The sequence below is a fragment of the Somniosus microcephalus genome, chromosome 2, assembly GCF_052327205.1.
Source record: "Somniosus microcephalus isolate GS21.2 chromosome 2, FLI_Smic_1.0, whole genome shotgun sequence".
In the NCBI taxonomy this organism is placed as follows: Eukaryota; Metazoa; Chordata; class Chondrichthyes; order Squaliformes; family Somniosidae; genus Somniosus; species Somniosus microcephalus.
In genome coordinates this window covers 205,159,585-205,173,590 of record NC_140988.1, presented here as the reverse complement: position 1 = coordinate 205,173,590, position 14,006 = coordinate 205,159,585, and the positions used below count along the sequence as shown (strand labels likewise).

Sequence of the window (14,006 nt, the reverse complement as noted above, 5' to 3'; positions counted from 1 at the left end):
GCAAGGACGGATGGGTCAAGGATTGTTTTTTTGAGAAGAGGGGTGATGACAGCAGATTTGAGGGAGAGGGGGACAGTACCTGAGGAGAGAGAACTGTTAACAGTATCATCTAACATGGGAGCCAGAAAAGGAAGTTGGGTGGTCAGCAGTTTGGTGGGAATAGGGTCGAGGGAGCAGGAAGTGGGTCTCATGGACAAGATGAGCGCAGAGAGGTCATCAGGGGAGATCGGAAAGAAACTGGAGAATTATGTGAGTTCAGGGCTAGGGCGGGGGGAACCTTAGAGGAGGTTTGGCCTGGTGGGTTAGGGGAAGGAAGGGTAATGGTAGAGGCAACTGAACGGATGGTCTCAATCTTAGAGACATGATGGATGTGGACTTTTCCATGGCCAGCATCAGTCCCTTTCAACAACAATTAAAGGAGATGGGATATTCTCCTGTTGGTTTTTTGTTTGTTATAATTCAAGCTCCCTCCCATAAAAAGTAGATTGAATGCTCCACTATTACATTGCACTGCATTCAGTAGCATTATTAAAAGCACAGCTACCCCTGCCCATTAGGGGATAACCAAACTCAAGTCATCCTTGAGGCAGCACTTGAAACCCAGTTTCCTTGGCATCAGAAATCAAAGCCCAGCCACTCGAACTATTTTTTTTATTCGTTTATGGGATGTGGGCGTTGCTGGCAAGGCCAGCATTTATTGTCCATCCCTAGTTGCCCTTGAGAAGGTGAACCGCCTTCTTGAACTGCTGCAGTCCGTGTGGTGAATGTACTCTCACATTGCTGTTAGGGAGGGAGTTCCAGGATTCTGACCCAGTGACAATGAAGGATCGGTGATATACTTCTAAGTCAGGATGGTGTGTGACTTGGAGGGGAACTTGGAGGTGGTGGGATTCCCATGTGCCTGCTGCCCTTGTCCTTCTAGGTGGAAGTGGTCGCGGATTTGGGAGGTGCTGCCAAAGAAGCTTTGGTGAGTTGCTGCAGTGCATCTTGTAGATGGTACACACTGCAGCCATGGTATGCTGGTGGTGGAGAGAGTGAATGTTTAAGGTGGTGGATGGGGTGCCAGTCAAGCGGGCTGCTTTGTCCTGGATGGTGTCAAGTTTCTTGAGTGTTGTTGGAGCTGCACTCATCCAGACAAGTGGAGAGTATTCCATCACACTCCTTACTGGTGCCTTGTAGATGATGGAAAGGCTTTAGGGAGTCAGGAGGTGAGACACTCGCCGCAGAATACCTAACCTCTGACCTGCTCTTGTTGCCACAATGTTTATGTGGCTGGCCCAGTTAAGTTTCTGGTCAATGGTGACCCCCAGGATGTTGATGGTGGGGGATTTGGCGATGGTAATGCCGTTGAATGTCAAGGGGTGGTGGTTAGACCCTCGCTTGTTGGAGATAGTCATTGCCTGGCACTTCTGTGGCAGGAATGTTACCTGTCACTTATCAGCCCAAGTCTGAATGTTGTCCAGGTCTTGTTGCACGTGGGCATGGACTGCTTCATTATCTGAGGAGTTGTGAATGGCACTGGACACTGTGCAGTCATCAGCGAACATCCCCATTTCTGACCTTATGTTGGAGGGAAGGTCATTGATGAAGCAGCTGAAGACGGTTGGGCCAAGGACACTGCCCTGAGGAACTCCTGCAGCGTTCCCGGTTCTCTGGTTCTCTTCATATAGTAACTTGATCATTTTGACTGTGTACTCCTCTGCTTATCCAGGTGAGAGATGGAGGGAGGGGCAATTTGGTGCTTGGGATGGACACCCTCCATCAGAACACTGGAATGCTTTTATTTCCTGCACCATTATCTCCCACCTCCTCAGCTATTCACACATTCTCTGTGTCTCATAAATATCTGTAGTTTCGTTGATTTCTCTTATGTCTCCTTTTGTCTCATGCTAATATCACTTCTGCCAATTAACCGTCTTCTGTTTTCCACTGAAGCACTATATAGGTCATTCTATTTCTTCTCTCCAGTGTGTGTGTGTATGTGTATGTGTGTGTGTGTGTCTATGTGTATGTGTGTGTATGTGTGTGTGTGTGTCTATGTGTGTGTGTGTTTCCCCTCCCCCTTCCCGTTCTTCTGATCCTTTTTAAATGTTGTTCTTCTGTAATATCTTCCAGGTCTGATGAAGGGTCCACACCTGCAATTTTGACTTGTCTTTTCTCTCTGCTTGAACCGCTGTTTCCACATTTTCTGTTTTAGTTTGACAGAGGACTCTGCTGAGTTGAGAAAAAGCAAAAACAAGTGTCTGTATCAAGCACTCTCTGCTCATGCATAGAATAGCCTAGTTACGATGTAGAATTTCCAGTACTTATGCCTCAACTCCATTGTTGGAGGAGCATGCCCCAGTGCACTACTATGACACTTCCATTTCACACAGTGTCTGTTTTTACAGCCTCCCTGAGTGTGATTGACAAATTAGAGGTGAGTTATAGGCATTTTTTCTGCTGTGGACTTGCAGCCACTGGGAATCGCATCAAGAATACCCAAACTCTATTCACTTGGGATCCTTCGCTTTGACAACAGCAGCATCTGCGTACAGCTATTAACTCCACGGCAGAAATAATGTTCAACTTTAAAATCGGGTGAAGTAAAATAAAATGGTTTGTATTCAGCCTGTAGGGTCTGGGAACAATACAGCTAGCAAAGGAGGAACCGCACCATGATCGTTCTGCTAATAGACTGATTAAAATAAAGTAGATATATGTGGCATTATTTTTCCCAACACGATTGTGAATTTAATAATAAAAACAAGCATTGACATTTAAATAAGTAAAGTTAAAGACAAGTTAACATTTTGCATGCAGATCCTTCATCAGTACTAGAACATAAGATATATATAATATATATAATTTTAAATATCATATAAACCCAGAGAAGAAGAATCAAAATAACATGGTACAACATCTCAGTCAAGTAATGGTTCGAAACATTAAGATATTCAATAAACAAAGGGTGTATAAATAACTATGGAAAAGGGAGGCCTTGGGAAATGTGAAAACATCAGAGAGATGGAAAAACTAGAGGTCAAGAGTCTAATTGAAGCAGTTTTGAAAATGAGGAATCAGCTAAAATATATAGTTGTGCCTGGACTGCATTTGAACTTTGATCCCAAATATTTCCATAAAGCATACTTAAAAGGATTTATAATCCTTTTTTATATTCTAAATACAAGATCAGTGACAATAACTAATTCATTTTAGTTTTTGCCCTCAGTTGTTTGCGTATGTTTATTGGCAACCGTTCATATAATTGCTATCTTTTTCAGAATAGTATTGGAGCAATTGAATGACTTGAAATTAATAATTCTTTAAAAAAAATTCTCGGGATGTGGGCAACTGCCTATTTCTAGTTACCTTGAGAAGATGATGGTGGGCCTCCTTGAACCACTGCAGGCCTCCCTGAACCACTGCAGTCCTTGTGATGTTACCTAGAGAATTCCAGGATTTTGACCCATTGACAACAAAGACAGTTGTATATACATCCAAGTCAGGATAGTGTGCAACTTGGAGGGGAGTTTGGAAGTGATGCTGTTTCCATACTGTTGCTGCTCTTGCCCTCCTTGGTGGTAGAGGTCGCAGGACATGGAGGTGCTGTCAAATAAAGCTTTGCAAGCTGCTGCAGTGCATCCTGTAGATAATACATACTGCAGACACTGTGTAGCGGTTGAATATTGAGTTCAGTGGTAGTGCTGCCAATCAAGTGTGAGCTACTCCGTCTTGGATGATGTTGAGTTGCAGCAACGGCACTGAAGCTGATTTCAGCACTTCTATCAATAGCATGGCTGAGAGACTGGGATCTGAACCTGAGAACATCCTGGTCTGTAAGGCTCAGTGATTCACTGCCTTAACTATTTAAGCTAATGGAAGAATTCGTTCATGAAATTTTGTGTACTATAGAAGGAGGTACAAATATATGTTGGATTAATATATTGATAGAAAGATTTTAAAGTACAGAAAATGATTCATATTTGCAAGCCGGCGTTAAACTCAATTCAGGAACAAACCATGCCTTCATTCTGTTGTTCTGAAGAGTAAATTACCGTGGGCTGCTAATAGTAAACTGTTGCACATCCTGTTACAAGAACGGAGAAAAATCAAATAATCTGGCTCCATGCAACATGAATCTTTTCACCTTATGCATTGAACCACTCTATGCCGCTTCTGCTATTTTGTATATCTCCTTATGTGAAAGGAAGTAGATGATGTAGATTTATGTCCAAACACAATCAAGTGTTTATCATATCAAAAGGATTAGTATGTTTTATACTGCATTATAAGAGAATCAGTTGGTATTAATAGTTAATATATTTCCTAATTAGCCCAAATGTGCTCACATAGTTCCATGTACGTAAGGTCTACAGCATAGGATTGAAAATTGTGCCTCCTGCTAGCTGGTCAATGAATGTCTCATCCTCATGGGTGGAGGAAGATGCACAAAAGTGAGTTTCTTTTAGGAAAAGATAGAGAGGAACAAAGTATATAGTTCATAAATACTGATTGTGTTTCAGACTAAGGCCTAGAAATTCACTGGCGCCCCGGCCTCGCCAGGGCGCCGGAAGTACCGCCCCGGAAGGAGTCGCGGGCGCCCGCCGCAAATTCACTTTGCGCGCCCCAGAGCGAAGTGCGGCGCTACTCGAGGCGCCGCACATCCCTCTTGGGGCGCTGCAACTGAAAATCGCAGTGCAGCTGCAGGCCTTCCTCCCCTTCTTAAAGGGGAGGGGCCTGCTGCAGCGCACTCAAAGAGCGCGAGTGCCGGCAAAAGAGCCCGGCACCGAGGAGAAGTGCCGGGCTCTTGGGACACAGCCGGCACTCCACGGGGGGGGCTGCTCAGGAGGCCGGGGATGGCGGCGCGGAGAGGTGCTGGCAGGCAGCCAGCAAAAAAAATGGCCGTCCCGCACCTCAACGCCTCTACCGCCACAGGTAAGCCCCCCTGAACCAGTCGCAAATTGCGACCGGCGTTAAAGCAGGGGGCGCTACTAAATTTCGCGATCGGGGTGGTAGCGGGGCGCTGCGCACACCGATGACATCATCGGTAGCGGCGCAGCGCTAACGGCTAGCGCTGCCATTAGCGTCCCGCTAAATTTAGCGGGAGGCGTGGCCAGTGGCGCAAAACCCACTAAGTGCCCTCTTAGGGCGCTAACGAATGGCGCAGGCCACTGAATTTCTAGGCCTAAATGCTTTCACTGTTGCCTTATGGTTTGATAAGGTAACTGGATGCACTTATACATTCAGGTTACTTCTGCTATCCTCGTGGCAGAATTTCAGCCTTTATAATGAGTCGGTGTTTATTCTCTTATAGTCTTATAGTCTATCACTACAGTCACATATTAGCTCTTCAAACTGTATGGACTTTCCACTCAATTCAATTTTCAATTCAATTCAATTCAATTCAATTCAATTCAAATCGCTTTATTGGCATGACAAGTTGATATACCTATCAATTCATTCCATGAAAAGCGACGAGTTAAGATTGTAACTATAGGTTTTTATTGGCTAAATAACAGAGCCCACCCTCGTGGGTGATCGGTTCCAACAAGGAGGAATACCAGCCAGTCGATCACCTTTATACCTGGGCAAGCAGGCGGAGCCATGGGTGGAGTCAGCTGTGGTCAGCCCAGGTATAACAGCATGGCAAGAGGTAACCCTGTGTAGTGATACAACAGTGTAAACTGTGACGGGGTTGGGGAGCCACGGGGCCGTATAGATACGGGGCCGTGCTCTCCGAGTAGTGTAGGTTCTGGACCCAAGCGCAGAAATGAGGCGAGAGGCAAATATACAGTACTTTGTTTGAACTTTACTAGATTCACACATAACTAGATTCACACAAGGAACACAGCAATAAACATAAGAACTCGAGACAGAAACACAACAAGCATACATAAGAACTCGAGACAAGTTACCAAACGGCTAGTCAAGATAGGAACTCAGGACAGCTTCCATGAGGCGATCCACTTGTCCATACTAAGCTTGAGACAAGCTACCACAAGGGCAACCGGCTTGCCGAGACGAGACTCGAGACAAGCTACCACAGGGGTAATCAGCCTATCAATACAAAGCTCAGGACAAGCTCCAACATGGCAACACGCTAGTCCAGCCCAGCACCTTATCAAGACTAAGAACAACAAGAACACAGACTTAGATACATCTTAAATACAGAGCTAGAGAACCATGGCAACCAGCTAGTCAAAGCCAGGAGCCACAGAGAAAAGGCCAGTCCCCGATTAGGACTGAGCACCGAGGGAAGCAACCACAGAACTTATATACCAAGAAAACCAGGTGAAACCCATGAACAGCTAACAGGCCGTTAAGACTTAACACAGGAGGCTAGGAACAATTAACAAAGGGCTAGAACCAAACAAGTGAAGGTGCCATCTAGAGACTACAGAAAAAACTGACTGGCACCCTCACAGTAAACAGTGATAACCATAGTGTAACGATATAAACAGTGATAACCATAGTGTAACGATAGTGAACGATAACAGTGGTTTACCACACAAGTTACATCTTATGTTGCCAAAGCATCGGAAAACATTCATGTTTGTTCACAAAAATACAGATCTATCCATACAGTGTATAAACAGATATATCCCTGAGTGTATAAATATATACTTTCATATAATTTATATATACTCTTTTCTTATATTTACTGGTTGTCCCTCTGTTTATGGCAAGCTGTAACATAGTGTGCCGCTAGTGTTATGCAATTTCTCTCTTCCCCTAGTAGGTATGGGAGTTTTTGGTCGTCATTCAAATTTCTGAATTCCGGGCATATTTTTGTGAATTTTGGGTAGAAATTCTCCCTTATGCCCTGATATTTTCTACAAGCTGTGAGGAAGTGCATCTCTGTCTCCAGCACTCCCTGACTGCAGTGAGAGCATATCCTGTCCTCTCTTGGTAGCCGGGTCTGTCTGTGTCTACCTTTTTCGATCGCCAGGTTATGTTCACTAAGTCTGTACATTGTCAAAGTTTTTCTCAGTTTGCTATCCTTTACCATGGTCAGGTAATCAGCCATGTTGTATTGTCTGTTTCGGGCCAAGTAGCAATTGAGTTTGCTTTGGGTTTTTGTTGTTTCTGCCCAATATGACAGATATTTTTCCTTTTGCTTAGCGACGATTGTGTTGGGTCGAATTCTTTGTGTTACGCTGTCACTGTCCTGGGGCTGGTTATTGTTAGTAGTGTTAATAGTTACTTCACTGAGTCCCAGGACTAGTTGACTGAGGGTATTCTTCTTTATGGTCCTCTCTTGGCATTTCAGGGCTTCGTAGTGATAGCATTGGGGGTTGCTCATTTCTAGGTGTTTCCAAAATTTGGTGGCGCTTTTTTGGATAGTGATTATTAATGGATATTGGCCTAGTTCTGCCCTGCATGCATTGTTTATGGTTTTCCTTTGAGTCCGGAGTATACTTTTACAGAATTCTGCATGTAGGATCTCAATTGGGTGTTTGTCCCATTTTGCAAATTCTTGTTGTGTTAGCGGTCCCCACACCTCACTGCCATAGAGTGCAATTGGTTCAATTACTGATTTGAAAATTTTGAGCCAAATGCTAATTGGGATTTCTATTTGGATTGATTTTTTAATGGCATAGAAAGCCCTTCTTGCTTTCTCTTTCAGTTCATTCACAGCCAGTTTGAAATTTCCCATAGAGCTGATTTTTAAGCCCAAGTATGTGTAGTTAGTGGTTTGTTCAATTTTGGTTGTTCCTAGTGTGAAATTTATTTTGGGTCACTATGAAAATTTGTTTTACTGTGAAATGAAGCCGAATGGCTGAGACTCATGGTGACGGACACTCTCAATTGCTGAAAAGAAAAGAATAAGGTTAAAAAGGCTAAATGAATCAGAATGTGATGATTAGGTGATACTAAGTTTGGGGTTTCAAGATACAGGAAACTTTTTTTTATCCGGCACGGACGGGACCGACGTGGTGCCGGTTCATCAAAAATTCCGGATAACCAAACGCTATAGTAAAAGATACGGAGAGCTGACAGCTCCGTATAAAGCAACAAACCCTGTTGCTTAGCAACAAGTTCAGAACAATGGCCACAAGTTGCAAGCGTCTCTGTAGCTTAGCAACAGCTGCAGCCATACCCTTGCACAGCAACAGATGGAGGAACGCAAGTCAATATGAAGTAAAACCTACTCCTGAATTTTGCCAGTTAACCGAGATTTCCGGTTATTTAGGTGCCGGTCAATCGAAAGTTTCCTGTATGTAGGATGACCTTCAGTTGGGCATTTCATTATCAATAGTTACTTCATATTGTTGTCATCCAGAGACCAGTAATCTTCCATAGTCTGATATTGCTAGAGAACGTGGCCTAGAAATTGAGTTTGCGCTGCGCCAGGGCTTTAGCGCCGGAAGTTAGCGCCGGCGCTAAGTCCCTTTGCGCGCGCCAAAAATTCAGTAGCGCCGCGCCCAAACGGCTGCCGGCGCTACTGAAGGGTTTTAGCGCCTGAAAACTGGCGCAACGCGCCGCATTGCGGCGCTATTCCGGCGCTGCGGCGCCCGCTGCGGTGCGGCAGGCTCAGGAAGTGCAGGCCTCCTCCTTCCGTTAAGGAGGAGCTGCCTGCACCCGGCCGCGGCCCGCGCAAATCTCTTCAAAAATGAGCCCGGCACCTCGGACAAGTGCCGGGCTTGCATCTGTTCCGGGGGGGGGGGGGGAGAAGTCTGGGGAGGGAGCTGCGGGCAGGCGGCCGGCGGGAAAGCGGCCGGCCGCCGCGCCTCCTTAAAGCGCCGGCGCAGACTCCGGCAACACTCGTTTGCCGGAGTCTTAGTTGCGGCTGCCACTGGCGAGGCGGCCGCAACTGAATTTCGGCTTGGGGCCGGGTTACCACGGCAACCGGGATGCTGCGCACACCGATGACGTCATCGGTGCCGGCGCAGCGCTACCGGTCTACCGCCGCGGAAGGGCCCCAGGCAATTTAGGAACCAGCGCCAATTGCAGCGCTAGGCCCTCTAGCGCCGCAAAATCGGTGCTAAGGGCACTGAATTTCTAGGCCCATAGGTTTCTCCAAGGCAAAAGTAAAACTATTTTTTAACCTTGGGGTAAAATCCTTTGTTTGAGTGACTGAAAAATTGGCTCCTGGTAGAGGACGCAGGGGTCTTTATTATCAATGAAGTATTTGTGCAATGGAACAACCATGCCGAACAAGTCACACAGCAACTGTTTTGATACTGCCAAAAAGATCAAAAATTTGCATTTTTATTGTGCCCATAAGTATAGATTTAAAATAAAGTGAGAAAATGCTTCCCTTTCAAAATACAGAAGTGATTCCTAATTGTATGCATTAATGCTCTCAGACTTTGGAGCTGAGTATTTTAGCACATTTCTGTAGCCTTCAGGGCGTTATCTTTATCACTTGAACTTAAGAATGTAATCGTATTGTGAGCCTTTATTTAACAAAAACATTTTCAAATTTCTGTTGAATGGAAACTTTGGGACCTCTTCCTAAATAAAGTAGAACTGTAGTTTATGTCTGTGTGTGTGTGTGTGTGTGTATGTGTGTGTGTGTTTAATGAAATATAATTCATTGATCATTAGGGCTTGGCTGTGAAGGAATTTACCAAAAGAATGGCGCACCACCACGAGTTAACCAGCTTCTGGATCAGTTTCGGAAAGATGCCAGAAATGTGAAGCTGAGAATTGGGGAACATCAGCTGGGTGATGTAGCAGATGTGATGAAGAGATTCCTGTTTGAAATAGATGATGCTCTGCTCACCAAGGAATTATACCCATATTGGTTGTCTGCGTTAGGTAATATAAAACATTTATGTATCCTGTGGTTTTTATCTTTTGTTTGTAATGTAAACAAAATTAATGATGCCTTATTCTATCAAGATGTCAAAACATCTTAATAGGACATACAGATCCATTCCATCACCAAAATCAGTGATAGACTGGATCTGTGTTTCTCTGTACTAATATTATTAGTCAGCTGTCCAAAATTCCACCAGTTGCCTCAGACACATTGGACTCCTGCATGAAGACTTTCAAGCCTTCATTTTTCAACTTCATCTAGCTCAGCGGCTCCAATATGCTGCAGCAAAATTCTGCCTTCCCTTCAAACTCCCCATATGCCCCCACCACCCACCCGCCCACCCCACCACTGGGAGAGGCATTCCAGTTGTCCCAACATGCAGTGGCCACCCACCAAAAATATAGAAACTCACCACCCAAGGCAGCATCTGGACCAAGCAGAAATCTCAATCCCACCCCACAACAACTCTAGCATTGTAGCAGCCCGCCACGAATTTCTTGGCTTTCATGTCATAAGATAAATCAAGTTTTTTTGAAAAAACCTCTATACCAAGACTCCACCAAAGACTGCTCCACCGGCACGTATGCAAGGGCAGGCTCGACCATCAGGACACAAGGCAGCATGTTGGGTACTAACTAAGGAGGGTGCCAAAGGGTGAGAAGTGGAAGCGATTTGAGTGGAGTTCCCATTTCCATATCCCCTTTCGCCATCATCTCTCTCATGGGCCAACCACACTTCACTGCTTCCACTCTGCTGGGGAGCACTTTAGTGCAGATCAATGCAGTGCTGTAAGGCCAAGGCTAAGGTATCTGCCATTCTATTTAAGGTGGTTGATGTAATGTATGTACCTTTAAGGGGAGAACTACTTTTTACAGCTCCTGTATACTGTAGTACCAGCAGTGACGGCACCTGTATATAAATCCTGAGTAGTGATCTGTACACTTAGTTCTAGAGTAACCCTCATTCAGTAAACACCTGTTGAATCATTCCCTGCAGTCTTGTTGTCTTATTATTGAAGGACACAACATCAAGATACACGGATCTAACATTGGCGATGAGCAGGTTCAAACCTACCTGCAACTCTGCATCACCTCCCAGGGATTCGCTCCTGGAGAACAGTGGAAGAGGGCTGAGTCCAGAAGCACGGGCGTCGACCATGGGAAACCCCCCAGTCATCCAGCGGAGATTTGAGCATCGCAGGGGAGGCTGTGGAGAGCCAGGCTTGGTTTTCCAGTCACGGTGGTCCAGCGAAACTGGCTGGCAACAGGGAGTGCGCAGACCCTTCCCAGACAGCGGCGGCTAGAGCCGACCGACGGCACAGAAATAGGCTGAGCAGCGTCGACGGGGGAGAGAGAGAGGGTAGAGCACACAGGACGCAGCCGGTGTTCAGGACCGAGTGGCGTCAACAGGGGAGAGAGGCGAGAGAGAGCAGAGCGCAGCCGGTGTTCAAGGGCCGAGCAGCGTCAATGGGGGAGAGAGGTGCGCAGGAAAACGCGCAGAGCGCAGCCGGTGTTCAAGGGCCGAGCAGCGTCAGCGGGGAAGAAATGAAAGCGCAGGAGGCGCCATTTTAAGCCGCAGCGAGGAAGAAAGGAAAGCGCGGGAGATACCATTTTAAGCCAGTCTAACCACACCCAAAAATGCCGAAGAGTGGCAGTATCACAGCGTTCGACAATGAAGTCGAAGATTGGACGACATATGTCAAACGCATAGAAGTATACTGCAAGGCGAATGAAGTGCCAGATGACAAGAAAGCACTGGTATTGTTGAATTCAATGGGTGCAAAAATGTATGTCTTATTACGAAACCTAGTAACCACAGAGAAGCCAGTAGAAAAGGATTTTGAAAACATAGTGTCAATCCTACAGGACCACTTAAACCCCACACCGCTGTTGATAGCAGAAAGATTTAAGTTTCAAAAAAGGAACCAGCTTAAAGATGAAAGTAATGCTGAGTATTTAACGGAACTGCGCAAGCTATCGAAATACTGCCAGTTTGGAACGGGACTAGCAGATACTTTCAGGGACAAGTTTGTGTGTGGGCTTCAAAGTGAAGGAACCCAGAAATGGCTTCTATCAGAAAAGGATCTTACGCTGGACAAGGCTTTCAGCATTGCAGTATCACATGAAGCAGCAGCACGGGGCGCGGCAGAGATACAATGGAGACCGCAAGAATATGGCACAAATGAAATGTCATACGGAACAGTGAAGTGCTATCGCTGCGGCAGAACAACACACGACCATAACGATTGCTGGTTCAAGGACCAAGTGTGCAGACAGTGTGGAAAAGCAGGACACATAGCAAGAGTCTGCAGGTCGGGAAAGAAAACCAGCAGCAAGAAATCTCCACAGGAGAAGTACAAGAAGGTACATAAGGTGACGGAGAGTAGTTCAGACGAACAGAAAAGTGATACAGACTCCGGAAGCAAGGAGCTGGGTTGTCTGAAACTACATAATGTGATCAAAACGGAGGATCACCAAACTATCTGGGTCACGCTCAAGATAGCAGGAGTCCAAGTGAAAATGGAATTAGACACAGGATCAGCCCTAACAGTTATAAACCGAAGGGACTACAAGCGGCTATTCTCACATATACCCTTGAGAGATACAAAGATTGTCTTGAAGACGTACACGGGGCAAAAAGTCTACCCCAAAGGAAAAATGAGGGTGAACGTTATATATAACGGCAAGGAAACACCAAAAATGGACCTATATGTATTGTCAGATGGAGGACCACCACTACTAGGACATGAATGGATCCGGAAGATACAGCTAGATTGGCATTCCATACAAGCACTGACTGTAGATGCCAAAAAGGATGACGACGTCACCCCTGGACGACTGCCAAAAATGCTAACTGATGCACAAGAAGTGTTCCAGCAGGTACTCGGAACACTAAAAAGCATAACAGCGACAATCAAAATAGAGGAAAATGCAAGCCCAAAGTTTCTTAAGGCCAGACCGGTACCTTATGCGATCCGCCCAGCCGTCGAAGCAGAGCTGGAAGGTTTGGAACATTCAGGAGTACTGTCCAAAGTGGACTGGAGCGAGTGGGCTACACCCATCGTTCCTGTAATGAAGAGGTCATTGAGTAATATGCCTGGGGAACCAAAGAAGGTTCGCATCTGTGGGGACTTTAAGGTGACAGTGAACCCAGTCCTTCACACTGTACAATATCCGCTTCCGCGGATTGAAGATATTTTTGCCTTGCTATCGGGAGGGAAACGCTTCACTAAGATTGATCTGGCCCAGGCGTACCTGCAAATGGAGGTAGAAGAAGCCTCGAAACAGTACCTCACGATCAACACTCATAAAGGTCTCTACCAATACAACCGGCTGGTGCTCGGGGTAGCATCAGCTCCGGCTATTTGGCAAAGGGCAACGGAACAAGTCCTGCAAGGGATTCCAGGGACCCAGTGTTATTTGGACGACATCCTGGTCACGGGCGAAAATGACAGTGATTACCTCGCCAACCTGGAGCAGGTGCTCACTAGATTGAAGGAATATGGGCTCTGAGCTAATCGCCACAAATGCGAATTTTCCCAGAAGCAGATCTCGTATTGTGGCCACATTATTGATAAAGATGGGTTACATAAGTCCCTTGAAAAGATTGAGGCAGTGGTCAAGACTCCAGCACCGGAAAATGTTTCACAACTGAGGTCGTTCCTCGGGCTGGTGAACTACTACCATAAGTTCTTGCCGAATTTGTCTACCGTACTACACCCACTGAACACCCTACTGCAAACGGGGGGACCATGGAAGTGGAGTGACGAATGTAAATGAGCTTTCCAGAAGAGCAAAGCATTGATCACATCAAAAGAGGTGTTGGATCATTTCAACCCAGCATTACCAATTCGGTTGGCGTGTGATGCATCACCCTATGGCATTGGAGCGGTGCTGTCGCACAAATTCCCGGACGGCTCGGAGAGGCCAGTAGCCTTTGCGTCTCGGTCACTAACCTCAGCCGAGCGTAACTACGCCCAGATTGACAGGGAGGCCCTCAGCCTAGTGTGGGGAGTGAAAAAGTTCAATCACTATCTGCACAGGCAGAAGTTCACCTTGCTGACTGACCACCAACCACTTGTCTCCATCTTTAATCCAAAGAAGGGCGTTCCGGTGATGACTGCGCAATGGCTACAAAGATGGCCCCTTTTTCTAGGGGCGCACCAATATGAAATCGAGTATAAGGGCACAAAACAGCATGGAAACGCTGATGGACTATCACGCCTGCCACTGCCTAATGCGGAGGAAGCAGCAGC

At 46.0% G+C, this 14,006-nt stretch overlaps 1 protein-coding gene across 6 annotated transcripts in view; it reads left to right on the top strand.

Annotated features, from left to right (window-relative positions):
- Positions 1-14,006, top strand: part of arap2 (ArfGAP with RhoGAP domain, ankyrin repeat and PH domain 2) — a 710,987-nt gene that overhangs the window by 485,381 nt on the left and 211,600 nt on the right. For 5 of the 6 annotated variants that reach the window (XM_085968379.1, XM_085968406.1, XM_085968397.1 and 2 more), the window contains exon 21: positions 9,535-9,747. The exons of the other annotated variant lie outside the window; for it this stretch is intronic. In XM_085968379.1, coding sequence (XP_085824505.1) covers positions 9,535-9,747 — 213 coding nt within the window. The remainder of the gene's footprint in view (positions 1-9,534; positions 9,748-14,006) is intronic. 6 annotated transcript variants of the gene reach the window in all.